Source organism: Erpetoichthys calabaricus, chromosome 17 (assembly GCF_900747795.2).
Source record: "Erpetoichthys calabaricus chromosome 17, fErpCal1.3, whole genome shotgun sequence".
NCBI lineage: Eukaryota > Metazoa > Chordata > Cladistia > Polypteriformes > Polypteridae > Erpetoichthys > Erpetoichthys calabaricus.
Window position 1 is genome coordinate 43,787,125 of NC_041410.2, and position 24,861 is coordinate 43,811,985.

Sequence of the window (24,861 nt, forward strand, 5' to 3'; positions counted from 1 at the left end):
AACTCAATGGATTAGCTGTATTTTTATTTTTTGTAGAATTTTATTAAAGGTACTCTCAATTGTTCACTTATTTAATATTAGTTTTTGTTGAGGACCTGAAGATATTCAGCATTAAAAATCTACAGTAAGTTACAAATCCTCTTTACCTGAAACCAAGGAGTTAACCTGTACTTTTGCAATCCAGGCTTCTAAAGATACTAACCTGTCCATCCATTATAATACCTTCTTTGTCAAGTTTAAAGGTTTGTGGTGTCAGATGCTATTCCAATAGCACTGGGTGCAAAAGGAAATAGCATATGGTAAAATCAGAGAATTCTTTGTTGTGGAATTGCAAGCAAAACTGCTAATTTGGCAATTGAAATTATTTAAATTTCACTAATAATTTCTGTACAGCAGTTTTGTTTTTTATCCAGATGTTTTAGAGATTTAAGAACTAGAGTGATTTAATTTTAAAACTTAAACCAATTTCATTTTTAGGCAGCGCAAAAGTGTTGTCTTGAAAGTGTACTTTTGGAAAACAAAACATTTGGAGAGGGTTACTATGTTATTCAGTAGTGGCCATTTTTTCTTGTAAAATCACAATGATTTCTGAGGTAATGTCAACCTTTTTCCTCCAAATGATGCAACTACGCATATGAATGTTTGTTATATTTAAGTTTTTTTTAATTATTCTGTTTCTTAAGTTTGCTTTATGATGCAGATGTATTGATATTTTGATGGTTTGAAGAGTAATTCTTGGAGTGGAATAATCTGAAGAATAGCAGAAATAAAAATATACTTTAGAAACAAAGACTAAAAATATGGTTTACAAAAGATGCATGTCAGGCTTAAAGAAAAAAGATTGCATTTACCAATTTGTTATACTTGATAATCAAAAGTTACAAAGATGGTTTTGAACATTTGAATTATGCACTAAGGTTTCTGTCGAAAAGTAAGCCTGTGTAAAAGTCTCTCCTTATTTCAGCCTCTTATCTATAATCAAACGCTTGAACTTGAAGGAACAATATTGGACTCTTTTAAAAGCACAACGCAAATGCATTAAAAATCTTCACAAGCCTTCATAACACTAGAATTACCAGAGCCTACGAAAAAACTCGTAGATCCGTCCCACCTTAAATCGCTTCACACTTCTCCATCAGCGTCTTTTGTCCTGTAAATTTGTTGATAAGCAGCAAGCTATCACATCCCCCCATCACCACACAGTTTTCTCAGCTCAAATCTGTTTACCTGCGTGTTAGTGGCTTGGAGTTGTATAGTGTGAGAAGTCAAGCAAAATGACACCTTTTATAAATACTATATTGTTATTTGGAACACATTCATTTCGTGTGTGTTCCATGTCTACAATGATCTATGTAAACACATCGTTAAAACAGAAACGTTTTTCATGTTTTAGTAATAATTGACAAAATGTAGACATGAAGTTTATAATGTATGAAGCCTAAAGTCCAAATATCAAAGAAACACTTTCACAACAGATACAAATATAACAGAACAAATGCGCTCAGTCAGGCAGTAACAGCCGGTGTAAATGTGTGATACGTGTAAAGGTTAGCTTTGTTTTTTTTTTTTTTTTTATTCAGTTCCATTCTCTGTCGCGTTCACGATTCTACCCAACCCCCCTCCCCATCTGACACTGCTGTTTTCACATAAAGACGCGCTATAGGTCAAATGTTTTTATTTGGATCACATAAAGACGCACTATAGCTCAAATGTTATTTAGTTGGATCACATAAAGACGTGCTATAGCTCAAATGTTATTTATTTGGATCACATAAAGACGCGCTATAGGTCAAATGTTTTGATTTGGATCACATAAAGTCGCGCTATAGCTCAAATGTTTTGATTTGGATCACATAAAGACGCGCTATAGCTCAAATGTTTTGATTTGGATCACATAAAGACGCGCTATAGCTCAAATGTTATTTATTTGGATCACATAAAGACGCGCTATAGGTCAAATGTTTTGATTTGGATCACATAAAGTCGCGCTATAGCTCAAATGTTTTGATTTGGATCACATAAAGATGCGCTATAGCTCAAATGTTATTTATTTGGATCACATAAAGACGCGCTTGGATCACATAAAGACGCGCTATAGCTCAAATGTTATTTATTTGGATCACATAAAGACGCGCTATAGCTCAAATGTTATTTATTTGGATCACATAAAGACGCGCTATAGCTCAAATGTTTTTATTTGGATCACATAAAGTCACACTACAGCTTACTAGAGCTTAAATGTTATTTAATTGGATCACATAAAGACGCGCTATAGCTCAAATGTTATTTATTTGGATCACATAAAGACGCGCTATAGCTCAAATGTTATTTATTTGGATCACATAAAGACGCGCTATAGCTCAAATGTTATTTATTTGGATCACATAAAGACGTGCTATAGTTCAAATGTTTGTATTTGGATCACATAAAGTCGTGCTACAGCTCGCTATAGCTCAAATATTTTTATTTGGATCACATAAAGTCGCGCTACAGCTCGCTATAGCTGAAATGTTTTTATTTGGATCACATAAAGTTGCGCTATAGCTGAAATGTTTTTATTTGGATCACATAAAGACTCGCTATAGCTCAAATGTTATTTATTTGGATCACATACAGTAAAGACGCGCTATAGCTCAAATGTTTTTATTTGGATCACATAAAGACGCGCTATAGCTCAAATGTTTTTATTTGGATCACATAAAGACGCGCTATAGCTCGTTATAGCTCAAATGTTATTTATTTGGATCACATAAAGACGCGCTATAGCACAAATGTTATTTATTTGGATCACATAAAGTCGCGCTATAGCTCAAATGTTATTTATTTGGATCACATAAAGACGTGCAATAGCTCGCATGTTATTTATTTCGCCAACGCTACACCTTCCACATTTAAACACTAGCATGGTGTATGTGCCCAAAAAAAGTCTAACTGCATTCGCGTACCATTGCTCGCGTACTAAAGTGTCAGCAGGTATTTTTCGTGGCATTACACGTGTAATTTGTGAGCATGCCTTTGACGATCAAACAGAATAAGCTCTGCAGTTCACTTGTGACTTTATGCTGTAGATCTGGCTCTTTCATATAAAGGACGGTGCATGTGCCCAAAACATTAACATTTACAGTATATATTACTTACATAAAAGCCAGAGCTAATGTTATTTACCTATTTAGCTTGAGTTATATACTTACATGATGAGGGTTCTACATCGGATCAAGAATGTACTTTTGCCATCGCTGTAGTTTGTATATGTACATGGGAAGCTCTGCACTCGAAACTTTACACTGTAGGAAGTAAGTAAATAAATAAATAATGGTAAATAGGTAAATGGAATGTTATTTACCTTGAGTTATTTACTTACATGACGACGGTTCTACATCGGATCTGGCTTTTATGTAAGTAACATATAAATGTTAATGTTTTGGGCACATGCACCGTCCTTTGCATGTAAGAGCCAGATCTACAGCGTAAAGTCACGAGTGCAGAACTTCTCATGTACATATACATAGTGCAGCGATGGCAAAAGTGCATTCTTGATCTGATGTAGAATCGTCGGCATGAGTTGAGTATACCTCTGTTATAGTGTGTCTGTGTGAAAACAGCAGCGTCAAATTCGGGGGTTTGAGGGGGAGTTGGGAACCTCAACGCGGCTGAGAGAATAACAGAATAGAAAGAAACAAAGCTAACCTTTACAAGTATCATAAATTACACCGGCTGTTACAGACTGGAATCAAATGTATGTTTTTATTCTAAAATAGTAAGAACATGAGCAGCTCAGTTCTCAAAACGGACTTGCCCAGGATCGAACCCGCGAAACTTTGATTACAAGTCAGCAGCTGATACTGTTGCGCCACCGTATCTCTCGTACCAATTGCGTGTCAATGTCGCAGGTAAACGCGGGCTGTTTTTTTGCAGTTATATTTTTGAATAAAAGCTCATTCTGTTATATTTGTACCTGTTGTGAAAGTGTTTCTTTGATATTTGGAATTCAGGCTTCACACATTATATACTTCATGTCTACATTTTGTCAATTATTACTAAAACATGAAAAACATTTCTGTTTTAACGATGTGTTTACATAGATCTTTGTAGACACGGAACACACATGAAATGAATGTGTTCCAAATAACGATATAGTATTTATAAAAGGAGTCATTTTGCTTGACTTTTCACCCTATACAACTCCAAGCTACTGACACCCAGGTAAACAGATCTGAGCTGAGAAAACTGTGCGCCGGTGGGGGATGTCGTAGCAGGCTGATTGCTGTTTACTGCTTATCGACACATTTACAGGACAAAAGACGCTGATGGAGAAGTGTGAAGCGATTTAAGGTGGGACGGATCTATGAGTTTTTTCGTAGGCTCTGGTAATTCTAATGATAAACCTCTTCACACATAAAAGCTTGTCCCAGTCTCTTCTCCTTAGTCTTTGCCACATCTGATCTAAATTTGCCCTACCAAAGCTAAACTTATCAGTTTTAGTCATTGCATCTGCACTTTTCCAAAAGACTGAGAATTACTTTATATTATGGTCACTTGACCATAGAGGTTCAAGTGGTTCACCTCTACACCCTCAGTTCTATCCTAATTATTGCAAAATACAAATTCTAGACAGCCCCAGATTGGTACTTTAACATACTGTGTTAAAAACCAGTCAATGTTTACTTCTAAAAACTCCTTCTCTTGTGCTCCGCTGTTTGCCAAGTTATCCCAGTTCCTCTCAATGCAGAGGGTCAGCAGCTCTACTCCAAGCCTATCCCGGATGTCTCTACTTCTCACCCTATCAATAAGGGAGAGCTAGCCACCCTGCCAAGAAAGCTCGTTTTCTCCACTTGCACCTGCGATCTCATTGTTTAAGTCATTACCCAAAGTTCATAACCATAGGTGAGGGTATTGACATAGATTGACTGGTAAATCAAGAGTTTTGCTTTCTGATTCAGCTCCTTCTTCCCCACTACAGATCATTACAGTGTCTGCATAACTGTGATCGCTGCCCCAATCTGTCTGTAGATCTCACCATCCCTTTTTGTGAACAAGACCCTGAGGTACTTAAACATTTTAAACTTACTTCCATTTGAGGCAGTAATTCACCACCACCTTGGAGAGGACATTCCTCCTTTTTCCTACTGGGGACCATGGTCTCAAATTTTGTGGTGCTGATCGTCATCCCTGCCGCTTCACACTCGATAGTAAACCATGCCATTGCAAGCTGGAGTTCACAGCCCAATAAAGCCAACAGCCAACATCATCTGCAAAAAGCAGTGACACATTTCGAAAGCCACAGAACTGAACCCCTTCCACTTCCCATCTGCACCTTGATATCCTGTTTATGAAAATCACAAACAGGATTGGAGACAAAGCACAGCCCTGGAGAAGGCCCACACCCACTGGAAATGGTGCTGATGTTTTTCACAGTATGCAGACACAGCTTTCACTGTGATTGTACGGGGAACAAATTAGCTTTATCAGGGGCCCCATAACCCCATACTCTCCCAGGATCCCCCACAGAATCCCTCAAGGAACATGGTCATATGCCTTCTGTAAGTCCACAAAACACATTTAGACCTAATGATCATACTCCCATGCCCGTGGTCATCATGAGGATAAACAGCTGGTCCACCATTCCACAGCCTGGATGGAATCCACAGTGCTTCTCTTGGATCCAAGGTTCCATGACTGGATGGAGTCTTCCTAGAACTCTGGCATAAACTCTTCCAAGGTGGCTGAGGAGTATGATCCCCCATAGGTAGAGTACACCCTGTTGTCCCCCTTTTTAAAAATGGGGGCCACCACCCCAGTCCACTACTCCAAAGGCACAGCTCCTAATGACAACGCAACATTGAAAAGGCATGTTAGCCAAGACACCCCAATAATGTCCAGAGTCTGCAGCATTTCTCATCCACCCCTGGGGCTTTGCCACTAGATAGATAGATACAGTAGATAGTTTATTAATCCCAAGGGGAAAGCAACATACTGATAAAGAAACAATATTAAATTAAAGAGTGATAAAAATGCAGGTGAACAGTGAAATAGATAAAATAGATAAAAAGGTAGAAAGACAAAGTCGTACACGGACCTGCTGGAAAGGCTGCCAACTATGGAGTTGCTTAACTATATCAGTGACCTCCATCAGGGAAATTGGCATTGATTCCCCATCAGCTTCTGGCTCTGCCTCCTCTGCAGAGGGGTGTGTCCATGGGGTTCAAGAACTCTTCAAACTGTTCATTCCTCTGCCAGACAACATCCTCAGTCCGGGTCAGCACTTCTCCACCCTTGCTGAAAACAGCCTGGGTGAATTCCTTCATTCTCTTTCTGAGTGCCTGATGGTTTGTCACTACTCTTTTGGGCTTTCCAGGTCTGTCCAGGCACCTCCCCCACTATCTGACCCAACTCACCACCTGGTGGTGATCAGCTGACAGCTCTGCCCCCCTCTTCACCCATCTGTCCGGAACATACTGTACAGCAGATCTGATGATACAATTATTACATCGATCATAGACCTTTGGCCTAGGGTGCTCTGGTACCAAGTACACTCATGAGCCACCTTATGTTCAAACATGGTGTTCATTATGGACAAACCATGCCTAGCACAGAAGTTCAATAACAAAACATCTCTTGAGTTTAGATCAGGGAGGCCATTCCTTCCAGTCACACCTCTCCAGGTATCTCCATTATTACCCACGTTGGGGTGGAACTCTCCCAGCAGAACTATGGAGTCTTCCACTCCACAACTTTCAGCCACACAGAGGCAGACATCTCATTCTCCAGGACAAACTCCAACATGTCATCAACCAGGCAGGGACTGAATAAGATGCCCATTCCCGCCCAACACCTTTCTGTAGGAAAACAAAATGCAGTCTGCAAGAAAAGACTTGTTTTTCAGCAAGACAATGATCATAAGCAGCCAGAGCTACACAGGAATGACTTAAATACATTAATGTTAATTTTCTGGGATGGCAGAGTCAAAGTTTAGGTCTCAATCAAATTGAGAATTTGTAGCTGGATTTGAAAAAAACCTGTTCATTCACGATCCCATGTAACCTGAGAGAGTTTTGAGTAGTTTCGCAAAGAACAGTGGGGGAAAAATGCAGTGTCTAGATGTGTAAAGCTGATGGAGACCTGTCCACACAGATTTGAGGTTGAATTGCTGCCAGAGGTGCATTTATTAAATACTTGCGCAGTCTATTATTTTACGAGTTATATTTGTAATTAATTTAGATCACTTTGCAGAGATCTGTTTTCACTTTGACATTCACTCTGACACTGTTCAAAACTGTTCATCAGTGTCAACAAAGCCAAATGAAATCAATTGTTATTAGCTGTTGTATAAACAAAATTTGGAAACATCCAAGGGTGTGGGTAGCGATTATGTTAACCTATTAATTGTTTTAATCCTTGTGTAGATTTGGGATGGGGCGGATACCAAGTTTATCTGTGTCTCTTTCTCAGGCCTAAGGGGTGATAGATATGGAGACAGTGATGACTTTGGGGCCCTTAGCTCGTTTATCAAAGCAGATAAATGAAATATTAAGATAAAGGATTAAATATTCAATTTAAGTAATATTTAAAAATAGTGTTCTTGCACCAGTTCAGCAATGATGACACAGATTCTGTCCATCCTATCTATCTTCAAGATTTTTTATTTTATTTTTTTTGTATCAATAATATTTGCTCCAAGTTTTGCACATCCTCCTACTTCCTAACCTCAGTCCCTCCTTGGACTTTCTCTGCTGATGGTGTAATACTTCTTTTAAAATAAACAGTTTCTTATCATTTCTGACAATTCATTATACATACCCTAAGTTCTTGTCTATAAGCCGCGGCTTATCTAAGGAAAAAAGTTGTGAAAATGAAAAAATAGAATATCGGCTTATACATAAGTCCGGCTTATACATCCATCGCGGGGGTTGCGTTCCAGAGCCACCCGCGAAATAAGAAAATCCGCGAAGTAGAAACCATATGTTTATATGGTTATTTTTATATTGTCATGCTTGGGTCACAGATTTGCGCAGAAACACAGGAGGTTGTAGAGAGACAGGAACGTTATTCAAACACTGCAAACAAACATTTGTCTCTTTTTCAAAAGTTTAAACTGTGCTCCATGACAAGACAGAGATAACAGTTCCGTCTCACAATTAAAAGAATGCAAACATATCTTCCTCTTCAAAGGAGTGAAGCAAACAAATCAATATGTCTGTTTGGCTTTTAAGTATGCGAAGCACCGCGGCACAAAGCTGTTGAAGGCGGCAGCTCACACCCCCTCCGTCAGGAGCAGGAAGAGAGAGAGAGACAGAGTTTGTTTTTCAGTCAAAAATCAATACGTGCCCTTCGAGCTTTTAAGTATGCGAAGCACTGTGCAGCATGTCTTTTCAGGAATCAGCTTTACAAAAGATAGCAACGTGAAGATAATCTTTCAGCATTTTTAGACGAGCGTCCGTATCGTCTAGGTGTGCAAACAGCCCCCCTGCTCAATCCCCATACGCCAGGATCACAGATAGTCAGCGCAAGAGAGAAAGAGAAAAGTAAGTTGGGTAGCTTCTCAGCCATCTGCCAATAGCGTCCCTTGTATGAAATCAACTGGGCAAACCAACTGAGGAAGCATGTACCAGAAATTAAAAGACCCATTGTCTGCAGAAATCCGTGAACCAGCAAAAAATCCGCGATATATATTTAAATATGCTTACATATAAAATCACAATTTAAATGACGCGCGCGTGTTGACTCGGCGACGCCCAGAGCAGAAAGAACGCGCTCCGGCCGCTCCAACCACGCCATGCGGGGAGTGAGAGAGACGCCAATATCTCACACTCTCTCCCCACTTAAAGAAATTAAATGGGTGCGAGTGAGACCACTGACCTCCCTCCCTTCTATTAGTTATAGGTTATAGTACGTTCGGCTTATCCATGAGTCCGGCTTATCTATGATACGATTTTATTTTAAAAATTCGTATGATTTTTGGTCTCCGGCTTATACATGAGTCCGGCTTATAGACAAGAACCTAGGGTAATTAAAATATTATGCATATATTCTTCCAGATCTTTCAGAATCGCATGAAAGTCTGCATTTTCTTAAATAGTCTTCACTCCTTTGTTAGACAGTCTCCAATAAGAGAAATAAATAATGTCACTATGTCTCTATCATTGTACCATTCCTGACAGTAACATCTAAGTCAATTCTAAAGAATAGCAAAAATGGCATTTTATTCATCATTGTACTAAGTCTTATTAAGAGGGTTTAAGAATCAGTCTGAGTAACTTCAAATTTTCATCTCAGATAACAGAATGAAGAAAGTATAAGTTAACTTTAAAAAATTATTAAACAATTGCTTCAAACAGACAATCTGAAATTATACAGAAATGTATTGTCAAGGCCACCTCTACATTGTTATGATGATAGACTGTTAACATGTCAAATATAACCAAACCTTTCTGCAGCTGCATTTGATCTGACATTATGATAGTTTTATTCTACATTTCTCAGTATGCATGTTTGATGATGTTATATTTGATTGTATATTTTTGACAAGATATTCAACTTTTTTTTTTTTTTTTTTTTACTGAATGTGTGCTTCCTTTACCATGCACAAGTATTCATTATGTTGCCTTACATTTATTCTCTATATTTAACACAATAAATTAGCTATTAGGATATATTTATGTTGCTAATTATAATCTACTTATTTAATCTCTGTAACTTTATAAACAATCAAAATGTTTATCAATCTTGGAGCTCATTAAAATGTTAAAGCATACTTTAAACTCCATTTTTGAGAGTTCTTAAAATGCTATGTAAAGTTTTTGTAAGTTTTAGGCTGATTCTAAGACTGATAGGCTATACCTATGAGGAGAGACTGAAGGAGTTGAACCTTTTCAGTTTAATCAAACACAGATTAAGGGGTGATACATTCAAAGTATTTCAAATTTTAAAGGGGTTTAGTACAGCACCTCCCAGAAATTCTCCAACCGAAACACAGGGACAAGGTTAGAAAATTGTTAAGGGCATGTTTCTCACAGCGGTATGGTGGCGCAGTGGTATCGCTGCTGCCTCGCAGTTAGGAGACCCGGGTTTGCTTCCCGGGTCCTCCCTGCGTGGAGTTTGCATGTTCTCCCCGTGTCTGCGTGGGTTTCCTCCGGGCACTCCGGTTTCCTCCCACAGTCCAAAGACATGCAGGTTAGGTGGATTGGAGATTCTAAATTGGCCCTAGTGTGTGCTTGGTGTGTGGGTGTGTTTGTGTGTGTCCTGCGGTGGGTTGGCACCGTGCCCGGGATTGGTTCCTGCCTTGTGCCCTGTGTTGGCTGGGATTGGCTCCAGCAGATCCCCGTGACCCTGTGTTCGGATTCAGCGGGTTGGAAAATGGATGGATGGATGGATGGATGTTTCTCACAAAAGTGAAAGTTTTACTTTATCCACAAGGAATCATGGACATAAATTACTAGGTACTGTGGTGTAGAATAAAGCTTTCAGGAACAGAGAATAAGGCTTTTGGAACATTTACATCTTGACTTGGATGTTATTTTGGACAATCTAGGTGAACAGGATGGACAAGGTTGCCCGGCTGAATGGTCTGTTCTTGCCATAATTGTTATAATGTTTTAATGCATGTAAATGAAATGTATTTTATAAAAGTATGAAATGAAAATATTTTACAAGTAGTAAGTAATTAGTCCATATTATTATGAATAACATATTATTATTTTGTAATAGATTCATGTTTTTTAAAAATCATTGTTTCAAAACTAATTTTATTTTTTTATTGCAGGGTTTGCTGGCTTTAGAGGGCGAGTTAACACCTATCCTGGTTCAGATGGTGAAGAGTGCCAACATGAATGGGCTTCTTGACAGCGACAGTGATTCTTTGAGTGGATGTCAACACCGTGTTAAGGCCCGCCTCCATGAGATTATGCAGAAGGACCAGGACTTCACAGAGGAGGATTTTGACCGGGTATCTATCACCAGCCTTCATAAAAGTGGAGGTCTTTGATGTGATTGCACTTTTTAACTGTTATTTTTGTTGGCTAAGACATCTAATTGTAGACAATTAAAAAAATATATATATATTGTGAGTCATTTGCAGTGCCTTACAGTTTTGGTTGATACTTATTTTACATTCTGGCTATTTTCTACATTATATTTTGATCTAGTAGGAGAAGTTGTATTGTTGTCCGCATATTGATTTGGCAATATATTACACCGGATGCCCTTCCTGACGTAACCCTCCCCATTTATCTGGGCTTGGGACGAAGAAACAAACTGGTTTGTGCATTAAAAAAATACCAAAAATTTAATACAAACATAGCAGTCAGAGCTGATTGTCAGTTGCATCACTAGGCTGAATATAAGTTATAATTCAATTTAAAACAGTATCATTATACCCTAAAGTAGAATTAAATGTATTGTTTGTAGTCCCACTGTGGCAGAAATATCCAAAAAGTCAGTAACAGTTTTGTCCATGATGCAAAAATGTAAAAGAACAAATACAAAGGTCAGTGTCAGATCAGCTTAGGAGCACATTGATGATTCTTTGTTTTTAATGCTTCTGAGTACTGGGAAGATATTTAAGGAGCTGCCATTGCCTTCTTTCAGAGAAAATGTATGTCAGAACTACGCAATATAGAGTGACTTAGAGGTTTTCTTTATTTTCAGTTATTAGTACCACTGTTCCTGTTTGTGATGTTTAAGTGCTATTGCTAAAGTTAAGGTTAGTCATCAGTTTAAAGTTATATGCACCCCTTTCCTCTTTAGTGGTCTAGTATAGCTAATTAATTTAATTAATTTTATTAAAATTTTTTATTGTCTTGCATTGGTGTCATTCCTTCTTGCCTTTCTCTGCAATAGGGCAACGTCATCTGCTGTAATTTACTTTCATTGCTCTGTTCATTTGAATTCAGTATCGCTGTAAAATACAAGTTACACTTGAACACCCCCTTACAGTGAACTGTTCTTCTAGTGAATATGCCTTATTTGTGTTGATACTGTAAACCTTGTGCACATTGCCAGATTTTTGTCATGTCAAATGAGACTGATGAGCAGGGTTGGAAACTTAAATAAAAAAAGGTCAGAAGAATACTGCATGTTCGTCTGCAAATTGCTGTGTCCAAGTTAATCACAGACATTGGCTACTTAGCAGCTGAGAAGCAAGCACACATCTCACTATTTTTGGTGTGATGAATCAGGTTTTCTGGCCACCAAAGGTAAGTTGAGTTTTATTACTGGCCCTTGGAGTAAAAAGTTTGCTGATCCCTGATCTGGAGGATTTAGACAGAATATGAGGGAAGTTGTATAGCACTAATATTCATAAGCAGACTTATGAGATGAACTGAATTGTGTTGTACTTTTCAGCTTAATTGGTTCCACACCTGCCTCAGAGGTATTCTTTTGTTGATGTGAAAACGGAAAGTAAAAACGAAGAAAGTAAACACATAAACCCAGGCATTTCACAGCTTCCATATGTGTCTAGTTAATACAAGCAGTAGAATTTTCCAGACCACTTTTAATTTGAAAAGGGCAGTAAAAAAAGAAAGAGAGAACCATGGTTGGAATAACACACACACTCGATCAGAATATTCCAACATGGGAGGATTACTGTGAAATACTAGAGCATGTCTTCATTACCAATGGAATGGAAGATAGAAACCCTCATTAGTGTGTTTGGTGACAGACATAACGTTTGATGAGAAATTTAGTAAACCCTGATAAGCCAGGGAAGAAGTCCCATGAAGATCTAGTTACACTACAAAAAGATCATGTTAACCCCAAATCAAGTGAAATTATGCAGATTATTTAAATTGGGTTCATGCTCAAGAAGGCCAAACAAAACTGTAGCTGAGCACTGTATATGACTCCATAAGTCCGTAAGTTGTATTACAACAGTAGTGTGCTCTCATTTACATTTACTTAGTTGGCTGATGCCTTTATCCAAGGTGACTTACAATATTTATGATACATTTAGTTACATTTCTTTTGGTTTTCCAGTTGGACCACAGGCAAGTGAAACAACTAGTTCATGGTCACACAGTGTCAGTAGCAGAATGATTTGAACCCACAATCTCAGGGTTTGAAGTCTTCGCACTAGAATTACCAGAGCCTACAAAAAAACTCGTAAATCCGGCCCACCTTAAATCCGTTCGCACCTCTCCCTCAGCGTCTTTTGTCCTGCAAATGTGCCGATTAAGACAAGTAGCCTGCTATTCCATCCCCCCACCGACTTAGAACGTGCACAAACTTCTCCCAGCTCATGCCTTGATTGATTATCTGGGAGTGAAGTGCTGGAGTTTTAGAGTGGAATAGATAGTTATATGGAACACATGCATTTCATTTGTGTTCTGTTTCAACAATAATCTGTTTAAACACGTTGTTAAAACAGAAACGTTTTTCATATTTTAGTAGTAAATGACAAAATGTTGGCATAAACCATATAATGTGTGAAGCCTGAAGTCCAAAGATCAAATAAACACTTTCACAAAAGGTACGCATTTGCTACGACCGCTCCGGTGGCGCAAAGGTATCAACTGATGACAGATAATCAAAACTTCATGGGTTCGAGACCGGACGAGTCCGTTTTAACGATCTATTCCACTCTAAACCTCCAGCACTTCACTCCCAGATAATCAGTCAAGGCATGAACAAGTCGGTGGGGGGATGGAATAGCAGGCTGCTTGCTGCTTGTCTTAATCGGCACAGTTACAGGACAAAAGACACTGAGGGAGAGGTGCGAATGGATTTAAGGTGGGCCGGATCTACAAGTTTTTTCGTAGGCTCTGGTAATTCTAGTGTTAACCACTACACTATTCTTCCTCTCACAGATTCTTAGAGAGTAATGTGTGTGAGATAAATGATGATTGAATTCAAAGAAGACTGTTTCCAGAGGCTGATTTAATGTTTGAAAATGATTTAAAGATCACACAAGTCATGGAAGAGACTAATAAAAATATTGTGAATTTGCAAGTAAAAGCTGCCACTGTGATCTACAAAGGAGTCAGAGAGGCAGCGTGTACCATACCTAAAGATGAGAAAGAGCCACACTGCATTCAGTAATAAAGAATGCTACTGCATTGGGAAACCTGAGGTACGACGTGCATGTGGAAAAATAGGCTCCATAATAAAGGTATTCTGAAATAAGATTAAACCACTGATGAAGAAAATGGAGCAATGGCAAAAGAATATTCACATGCAGTGAACCTTCAGAAACATGCCTGCATCATGTAACAGCAGCTGCAGACAAGGTAGAGAGAGTGGGGCTTTTTCTTAAGCTTTTTTAAGCATTTTATAAGATGCTTATATTTTTTGAATAATTATGCTGAACAAACTTAATTTTGCATGGAAATAACCATTTCAAGAAGGGGCCTGAGTTGCCTTGAAAGCTTGCATATTGTAATCTTTTTAGTTAACCAGTAAAAGATGTCATTTTGCTTGACTTGTCACTACATTCATAATGGCTAACATGGTACAACACCCTAGTACTACAGACATACAAGACACCGAAATGTACCGCTACTACATGAAATTGAAGACCCGGTGGAAGAGATTACATCTTGCCTGAAGAAGGGGCCTGAGTTGCCTCAAAAGCTTGCATATTGTAATCTTTTAGTTAGCCAATGAAAGGTGTCATTTTGCTTGACTTTTCACTAAATTTAACTAGAAAAAAATCAAACAATAAATAGCCAAACTAACCTAATATTGCAAAAAATGTAAAGAAGAGGAATACTTCTTTCTCCATTACACAATTTTACTTTTCTACATTCCCACCATAACATTTACTTGTATGGCACATGATACGTTTAATTTGAGGTTGAGAGAAGTAGCACATTTTCTGAACCATGGCATGTCGCATAAAAGATATGCCAGTTTCAATGAACAAATCCGCTCAAGATTCTTCATGTTTGTTGTGTTTTGCTGAGTCTGGTCCCAAGTTGCTACCCTTTGCAAACATGATGTTATTGGTCTTGTCTTGCATTTGTGAGTGCTATAGTGGACAGACAGAGATCCCAACTGGATGACTGAATGACTTTGGGATGAAATAGAATGTGCCAGGGGATGGAGAAGTAGGACCCAGTGGGCAGAAGCAGTTCCTATCCCCATATGTTAAGTGGCAGTGGGCGGCCTAATATTTCTGTAACTTGTTTTAAAATGCAGCTTTCAGTACTATCATCGTCCAGTTCTTCAGTATGGAATGCTGATGATTGTACATCCAGTTCATTAGAGTGCAGGTGGCATTCTTCTGGCTTTTACAATGTCCTTCGCCATTATAAAGACTTATACATTTTCATATTCAGTGAGCTTTTTATGAAACTTGCCAGATATGGGTGACTACCTTCTGAGCTATAATATATATGAACTTTGATTTTTTTAAGACCCAAATACTATCTTTTTTTCTTATCTGTGCACAGTGCACCTGCTCTATTCATTCATGGCCTCTGACTGAAAGTGATCAGTCAGGGCTGAGGTGATTTAATCAACCAAAATCCTTGCCTGAAAGATCTGTCCCCACATCAGTTGTATTAAGCTCATAAATCACAATTATCAAATAGTTATTTTTCAATTCTGGTTATGGGTATGACAATGTATTTCTGCATCAGAGGGAAATAGAAAGCATAAAGCTCTAGAAGCATACTGCAGGTAATAAGAAGATGTTCTTACTGCTGCATTGATATAATTTTCAAATCTCAGGCTGCTGATGATCATAAGTGTTACCGTCTCCAACCCATATAACACAGCTGGTCTCACTACTGTCTTCTAGAGCTTCTCTTTCAATCTTGTTGGTACGCGTCTGTCACAAATCACTCCAGACACTCTTCTCCTCCCACTCTACCCTGCCTGCACTCCTTTCTTCATCCTTTTCCGTACTCCCCAGTACTCTGTACTGTTGATCCCAAGTATTTAAACTTATATATGTATTTGGATATATTCAGAATTAAAAAGTTAATATAAATTATATTTTTATAACTGCATTTTTAATTAATGTAAAGTGGATACATGTCAGAATATTAACTGACAATTTATTAGCTGTCTCCTTTCACATACATTCATGCTTTAAAATGGATTTAGTTTCTCAATTAAACTTTTTGAAGTTTCAGTTTTAAAATTGTCATTAATTTGCAATAGTTTAATAAGGTTTTAATAGCTTATTGTGGATAAACTTGTTCAATCGTATTTAAATTATTAATCTTTATGCTTGATTTTTATATTTTACAAGATAAATCTTTATGGCTAAAGTGTTTTTAAACAATCTGTACCAAATAAAACTTTAATTTCTTTCCAGTTAGATGTTTCTAGCATATTTAGCAGACAGGCTGGCTTTGTATAAGAAATCCAGTCCATTCTGCATGAAATATTTTCAAGGGCTTAAAAGCACAATCCTTATTAAAGGGCTTAAAATTGTTTTTTTTTTTATAATGTAAAAATAAGGAAAGTGATTTTTCATATACTTATGTAGCCTTTCTCTCTTGCATGATAGTCGTCTTTTTGGGGAGAATTTATGATTATGTATTCTATTTTTCCTCTAGCTTTCACCAACTGATAGTATATCACTACAAAACTCAATGAAGTTGGTCAAAAACCCTGTACAGACTTGTAACCGAGTCTACGGTCTTATTCAGAGTCTCACCTCACAGATCCGATGCAGACTGGAGGATCCAAAGTCAGCAGGTATTGCCTCCTTTTTTTTCCCAACTACTACATGTCAAGCATAATTTTAAAATATGTAAGTAAGTTTGCATTGTTTTCTCTGAACTATTTATAAAATTATTATTATTATTATTGAATGATAAACCGGAATGCAGAAAGCAAATGCAAGATTCATTTTACTTTCCTCCTTAGATCTCCAGTTGTACCACAGTGAAACTCTGGAGCTGATGCTGCAGCGATGGTCAAAACTAGAGAGGGATTTTCACATGAAGAGTGGTCGCTATGACATTAGTAAAATTCCTGACATTTATGACTGCATCAAGTATGATGTACAGCATAATAGTTCCCTTGGCCTAGAAGACACCCTAGAGCTTTTCAAACTCTCCAAGGCACTTGCTGACATTGTAATCCCACAGGTATGAGTAAAGAAACAAATGATAATTTCAGTTATTCCTCATGTGGCTGTTTATATATGTTAACTCTAACATCTATTTTTATTAACAACTTTTGTCTTTCGGGCAGTACATATACAATTACCAGAAAAACAGCAGGATGGTAATTTCTAGGTTTACAATTGGACACTTTTTTTTTTTTTTTTTTTTTTTAAACTGAAATGCCACCAGCTATGTCTTGAAATTGATCTACTTTGCACGACTTTAATTTTGGTAGCCTCTAATTATGTAATCATTTGTGCTATACTGTTTACTTCCCCTCCATCCAACAGATATCAGCTTAGTTTATTTTTTAAATGTTCCAGGCGCTGCATTTCGCCTATAATCTTTGGTGTACTGTTTGTGGCTATAGCATTTACATCAAAAACTTCAAAAGTAACCAAGTTTATGTTGCCAGTGACATTCCCCTTCAGCCAATGTGTGTAGACAAATAACCAGAGATGACAGTCTTCATATAAACAAAGCTATTCTCCCAACTATCACACATGCTCACATCCACAAATTCATCCTGTTGATTCATCCTTTGTGAAGATTAGCGAAGAGGTTCCAGGAAGTCACCATTACACAAAGAACAGGTGCTTGTAGAGTGAAACTTTAGTTGTCATAATACAGTGCAAGTTAATCGAAGAAAAGGTTTATTACTCACTGTTATATTACAGAAAGGTTCTGGTACTCTGTGTTCATATTGAAAGAGGTGCTGGTAATGCAGCCCACTTCATGGTCCGCTAATTGAAATCCACAACTCAGTTTGGTCACTACACTCTTCTTTCCAATTTAAAACTCACCTAGGTCTTTTGTGTTTTACTATCATGTTGTCTGACATATTAACAATCGCATTTTATAAACTCCTTGCTATTATTTCATCGCTATTAGTGTACAAGTTATATCCAAAATAGTAATCACTCATTATTCCTATTATGATAACAATAGTTACAAATAAACAAGTACATGTTGTTTGTATAAATAGCTAGGTTGGATTGTTGTGCTTGCCAACTACTTCTCCCTTTGCAGTGTCTTTTATTTTCTTGGTTCTTTGAAAAAAAATTGCTACAAAAAATAGATATCAAATTGCGTCAAATCCTCTTCTCACGTCATTGCAAATCCTCTTTTATAACTGGATATTTAATATGGTGTGATGACCAGCCCTTGGGGTTCATTACCCTAAGCAAAAGATATTAATATTCAGGGCACATGTAGATTGAGAATGACATTTTTGGGCACTTTTACATCTGCTTCATTTTCCTTTGTGTCAAAAGCACTTCACACAGCATTGGAGGGCAGTCTTTTCTACTGCCTCATTTAGTTACAGTGAATGGAGGTTCAGTTTCTACTTATTTTACTGCTGTCTCATCATCAGGAGGTGGACCTTTTTAGCAATGGGAGGCATGGACCCAGTTTGGTGTCCTTTATTTTTACTGCAGTGTTACTTTTTAGGAGTACCTCATGTGGCCTCTTCCACCTTGGGGTCAGGCAGTTCTTTAACTTAAAGACCTTAACTGAAGCACATTCTGTGTAGGTTCAGACTCGTATTGTTACTTCCAGTGGGCTAGGAATAGAGACTTTTTTTTACTTATTATCATATAGTATTGCTGCATTTCTTCTGTAATTGTTAGGATCAGTTACAGCATCTTTTCCCATACATTCTTTGTTACAGAACACTTTACAATTCAGAATATACTTTCATAACACTTTTGTTAGTGGTTATTTGATTTAAAAATAACAACTGATGAACACGGAGAAAAAGCTAATAAGCTTTCAGCTCAACAAATTCATAAACAAGAAGTTCACAATGCAATACCAGTAATCACCAACAAGAATGGAGAAGAAATCATCGACCATAATAAAATAATGCACACATTTAGAGATTACTATAAGTCTTTATATTCCACTGAGCCCAAAGAAGACAACACGCAATCTAATGCATTTCTGGATAATTCACAAATACCACAAATAGATGCTTTAAGTGCTGAGGAACTAGATAAACCTCTAACGCTAACAGAATTACTAGACGCTATAAAGTCACTACAAAGCGGGAATCATCAGGCCCTGATGGTTACCCCGTAGAGTTTTATAAGAAATTCTCCACTCAGCTAGCTCCACTCTTATTGGTAACATTTACAGAAGCTAAAGACCACCAAATACTACCTCAAACATTTCGACAAGCATTAATCACCATCTTTCCTAAACAAAATAAGGACTTGTTACAATGTGCATCATATAGACCAATTTCACTCCTGAATAATGATGTTAAGATACTCTCAAAAATCCTAGCTAGAAGGATGGAGAAAGTGCTGCCCTCGGTAATATCACAAGATCAAACTGGATTTATTAAAGGCCGACATCTATCTTCAAATCTCCGACGCTTGTTTAATGTTATATATTCACCAGCAAAATCAAACACCCCAGAGATATTACTATCATTAGACGCAGAAAAGGCATTTGACATGATCGAATGGAATTACCTTTTCACTGCATTGGAGAAATTTGGGTTTGGCCCGAATATGTGTGCTTGGATTAAACTACTGTATACCAGTCCAGAAGCTTCAGTTTGTATTAATAAAATTTGCTCAGACTACTTTAAACTAGAACGTGGTACCAGACAAGGATGTCCCTTGTCGCCACTGTTGTTTGCAATCGCTATTGAACCACTGGCGGTTCACTGCCGAAATTCTCATCAGATAAAGGGGATTGTCAGAGAAGGACTGGAACAGAAAATTTCTCTATATGCAGATGATATGGTCTTATATATATCGGACCCAGAAAACATTGTCCCTGCTGTTTTAACAGCACTAACAGAATTTCAAAAGATATCTGGTCTTAGAATTAATCTGAATAAAAGTATACTCTTTCCAGTGAACTCACAAGCATATAATATTAAATTAGACACCCTACCTTTTACCATAGCAGATCAGTTTAAATACCTAGGGGTAAATATCACAAGTAAACATAAAGCTCTTTATCAACAAAATTTTGGCGTCTGTATGGAAAAAATTAAGCAAGACTTGCATAGATGGTCAACCCTTCATCTCACTCTAGCCGGAAGAATTAACAGTGTTAAGATGAATATCCTTCCTAAACTTCTCTTTTTATTTCAAAACATTTCAATATATATCAATAAATCGTTTTTTAAACAGTTAGATTCAATAATAACCTCATTCATTTGGAACTCAAAACACCCACGTATCCGAAGAGCGACCCTACAAAGACCTCAGGCAGAAGGTGGCATGGCTTTACCTAATTTTCAGTTTTATTACTGGGCAGCAAACATACAAGCCATAAAAACCTGGACACAAATAAATGCACATACACAGGCTTGGTCTGCAATAGAAGTAAAATCCTGTAGTACTTCTTTATATTCCCTGCTTTGCTCTCCAATAAATGAAAGTTATCGCAAATATACTAATAACCCAATTGTGCTTTACTCACTCAGAATATGGAACCAAATTAGGAAGCATTTTAAGATGGAAAATCTTTTATCAGTGGCACCTTTGCAAGGGAACCACCTCTTTCAACCTTCGCAAGTATATCCAGTTTTTAATACCTGGAAAAGTTTTGGGATTAAAATGCTCAGAGATCTTTATATAGACAACATATTTACATCTTTTGAACAATTACGTTCAAAATTTAACCTCCCAGCTACACATTTCTTTTACTATCTTCAAATTAGAAATTTTGTTAAACAGAAATTGCCCGATTTCCCCCACCTTGCACCCTCCACAATGCTGGAAAAAATACTGCTCAATTCCGAGGAAACAAACACTATTTCCGCAATATATAAAATCTTATTAGAGTCCCTACCTTTCAAAGATCCAAGAGGACATTGGGAAGAAGATCTCTTAATCAATATATCAGAAAAGGAGTGGAAGGTAGCAAAGCAGAGAATTCACTCGAGTTCTATATGCGCAAAGCATAGAATTATTCAACTAAAAGTTATATATCGAGCTCATCTGTCTCGCTTAAAACTGTCCAAAATGTTTCCAGGCCAGGATCCAACCTGCGAGCGCTGCAACCAAGCTCCTGCCTCACTGGGTCACATGTTCTGGGCCTGCACCAAACTAACATCATTTTGGACAAAAATTTTTAAGTGCCTCTCAGACAGCCTTAGTATCACAATCCCTCCTAACCCACTAACAGCTGTGTTTGGTGTCCTTCCAGATGGACTTGAATTGGAGAAGGACAAACAAACGGTGATTGCATTCACTACACTCTTGGCACGCAGACTTATTTTGTTAAATTGGAAGAATCCTAATTCTCCTCTTATAAGTCAGTGGGAAACTGATGTTTTATATTATTTGAAATTGGAAAAAATCAAATTTTCAGTTAGAGGATCTGTACAAAATTTTTTCAAAACTTGGCAGGATTTAATCAATATTATTTTAGAATAAGAGAATTAACTATTATTGTATTTAACTCCCTTCTCCATCTCTTATTTATATAGATATTTACTTCTCCCCTTCTTTTGTCTAATGTTGCCTTATTAAAAAGCTTAAAGAAATTTTCCTTTAGCTAAGCTCTCCTTCTCAGGGATGGGGTTTGATTTGTTTTCAAATTTGTTGGGTTATAAATGGATCTGTTTGTATGGAATGATTACAATGAAAATTAATAAAATAAAAATATAAAAAAAATAAAAAAATAAAAAATAACAACTGATGATCAAGTATTTATTTAAGCAAAATCAAAACAATAATAAACATACAGAAATTATAAGAAAATTTTGAATATTTTAGTTGTATTTACATTGTAATATACCAAAACAACAAATTCTATTTTCAAACAGAAACAAGGTTCCCCCTTGGGACAAATAAAGTTCTATCTGTCTATCTATCTAAATTAATTAGATTGGTATTTCTGGGTCTTAGAATCACACATTTTTTCAATGTCAGGTACAATGTTAGAAAGTCGAATCCTCATATTTGGTATAGCAGCAAGTCTATTCCTATATTTTGCTTTTGTTGTAACATAATATGAAAATTCAGTTTTTGCACAATTAAGTTGTGTAAAAGAAATTAATACTTGAATTTCTCATTTTAACATACTAGGGAACACATCTATTAATTTAACCCAGAAATTATTCAATGAAAGTACCTTATACTTCTGTTTCTGATCAGAGTCACTAATGAAATCAATTAGGCTTTCATAATTATTTACATTGAAGTCGACTAGCATAACAGTAATTATAAATGGATTTCTCACCCAAGAATTACCATCTTTTGGTGTGGGAAAATATTGTAAGACAGATGATTTTAGTGCACTCAAAGCATCTTTAAGGATTTTAGCATTTATCTATATCAAAACTTCATGTAATATAGAGAAGCAGTCAAAATAAATTTGTTCTACTGAAGATATACAGACTTCCAGTTTCTTATTGAATGAAGAAATTTTATCCTTTCTGCTAAAGCTTGTCTTGAATTTGTTAAACAGTCAATAAAATTCTGTCCTGAGTTACTTTAAGTGAAGAAGACCAATAATTCACTATAGAGTTCAAAAAGTCTTGGTATTGCTTTTCCTCTGGATAGCTATCTTACATCAATATGTTAAAGAAGCACATTATGTTGACCATCCATTTCATCTCAAATAATTTTAAAATCTGGATTGAAGCAGATGAGATTTGACATTATTAATAATTTTTATGGCTTCTTCCAGCATAATTTCTAAACAGTCTGGCATTTCATTTGTTAAAAGAGCTTGCCAGCACAGAATACATTGACTGTTAGTGCTATGAGTTGCTACTTTTAAGATACATGTTACAGCCCCTTTCATCTTTCCAACCATTGTTTGAGCACCAGTATAAACATCAACATATTTTGCCCTATTAATTTCATGTTTTTAATGAACTTCTCAGTGCAGTTGAGTATTTCTTCCACAATGGTATTGTTTTGCAAAGCTTTGCATAAAAGTATATCTTCTTCAGTAGTATTATTAAGTTTATATCAGATAAATTCTAATAAAATAGCAAGTCCTTAAACATCAGTGGATTTATCCATCACTGCAAAGTTTTATTTGCCAAATTAGTTCATTTTCTTTCTCATTAGAAATTATTTAATGCAGCATGCAACAGCATTTTTTACAATTGTACTGCATCTACCTTTTGAACAAAATTCTCATTTACCATTCATGTTGTTACAATATTTTTTGCACAAAGCTTAAGAATTTCTTCAGTAGTGTGAGCTTCACCATTAGACACAGTATAGTGACCTAAAGGTTCCTTTATTTGCATTTTTATTATCTGCTTCAACAAGTGTATACACTGAAAGTTTTGAAATTTTCAGTGAATCATGACAACTCTTTAAAAAAACATAATGTTTGTATTCAGAATGATTGGTTTTCAAGTGTAATCGAAGCTGGCTATTCTAACAACATTCCAATTATTGGTACATACCTTTGCAGCTATGAATGTGAACACTAAGGTAAACTAATCTCCATTTACTACAACAAAATCTCAATCATTACCCCCTGTTTGACACCTGCATCAATGTTGCTGTTGGTTATAGTGAGTGTAAAATGTATTATTGAAAAGCCTGGTGAATACTAGGTTTCCTAACCAAGGGAACAGGGTGCCACGAGGTATTGGTCAAGGAAACCCCAGAGACTGGTCCCATTAGTCTACTGTAACAACCTGATGAGAGCTAAATAGTACAACTCCCCTACAGATCAAACAAATGGGTCCAGTGTGACAAGCAAGATCAAAAGAGAGATGTGGAGTAGCATGAAGATTATTAGTAAAAGAGTCATGTTCTACAGGGATACCTGGAGCTGTTACGAAATTGTATTCTAAAGTATAAATTTGGTTTTCTCTATACTTATTCTAACCTTTGAAAAGGAGGAGCAGCTAGTGTCTGCAGGCATTCTGGTAGCATGGGAGATAGGAGTTAATGTAATTCAGTGTAGCACAAGTTTATTCCAGAGAAGATCCCTCATTTACAAACCAGGATTCAAGGAAAAATCACAGCCATCGGACAAGTGAATTTCTATGTAGTTTTAGAGAAGAGGTCAAATGACCAAAAACAGTTATACCCCACATTCCCAGGTTCTCTTTTTAATAAAAAATATTGCTCAGTTATGTGCACACTTCTCTTTTAATCTCACAGTAACTCCATTCACAAGATTAATAGATTTTTTTTCTGTATCTGAGGGTAACAGGTAATTCATACAAAATACATTTTATTTCTTCCTACATAAAGTCCTTTAAATTGTTTCCAAAGCTATTTAGATCAGCAAAAATTAACTTTAAAACATCTTGTAATAAAAAAGCACAATTGAGCATAAAGAGTTAGGGCAACCCCTGGCAAACACCGTATAACTGAAAAATTATGCGTTAGGAAGGGGGGAAAAAAACTTCTTCAAAGATGCAAGTCTCAAGAATGACTGCTCCAAGATGGAGTTAAGTGCAGGCCAAGCAGGAAGAGGCAGGTCAAGGTGGATGGACACCGAGTGTGACGTCAGCGATGATAAGGCTGTCAGTCATCTGGTCTGTAGAGGGAGGAAGAAAAGAGGCATTAGTATACAGCGCCACCCTATGGATTGGCAAGGAATTACCACCACCAGAGTCTTTAAGCTGTCCATATGGCCCACATGTTTGACAGTACCTACCCCGGCCCAAACCATGAGGTCATGAACCTAAGACAAAGTATTGGAGTTGGCATGGTGAGAGTCCCGGCAATGAAAGACTATAAACCCATAAGGCTGGAGGTCCAAGAACCAACTGGTGGCGCATGGATTTGACTCCTTATACAAAGCCATCCACTGGAGGGTACATGTAACCAAAGTGAACCACTCCCCAACAAGT

The 24,861-nt window shown here is 37.0% G+C and overlaps 1 protein-coding gene across 8 annotated transcripts in view; it reads left to right on the forward strand.

Annotated features, from left to right (window-relative positions):
- LOC114668041 (inositol hexakisphosphate and diphosphoinositol-pentakisphosphate kinase 2-like) overlaps window positions 1-24,861 on the forward strand; it is a 300,171-nt gene that overhangs the window by 187,434 nt on the left and 87,876 nt on the right. For all 8 annotated transcript variants that reach the window (XM_051920820.1, XM_028823642.2, XM_028823634.2 and 5 more), the window contains exons 17-19: window positions 10,760-10,942; window positions 16,503-16,644; window positions 16,816-17,039. In XM_051920820.1, the coding sequence (XP_051776780.1) occupies window positions 10,760-10,942; window positions 16,503-16,644; window positions 16,816-17,039 (549 nt within the window). The remainder of the gene's footprint in view (window positions 1-10,759; window positions 10,943-16,502; window positions 16,645-16,815; window positions 17,040-24,861) is intronic.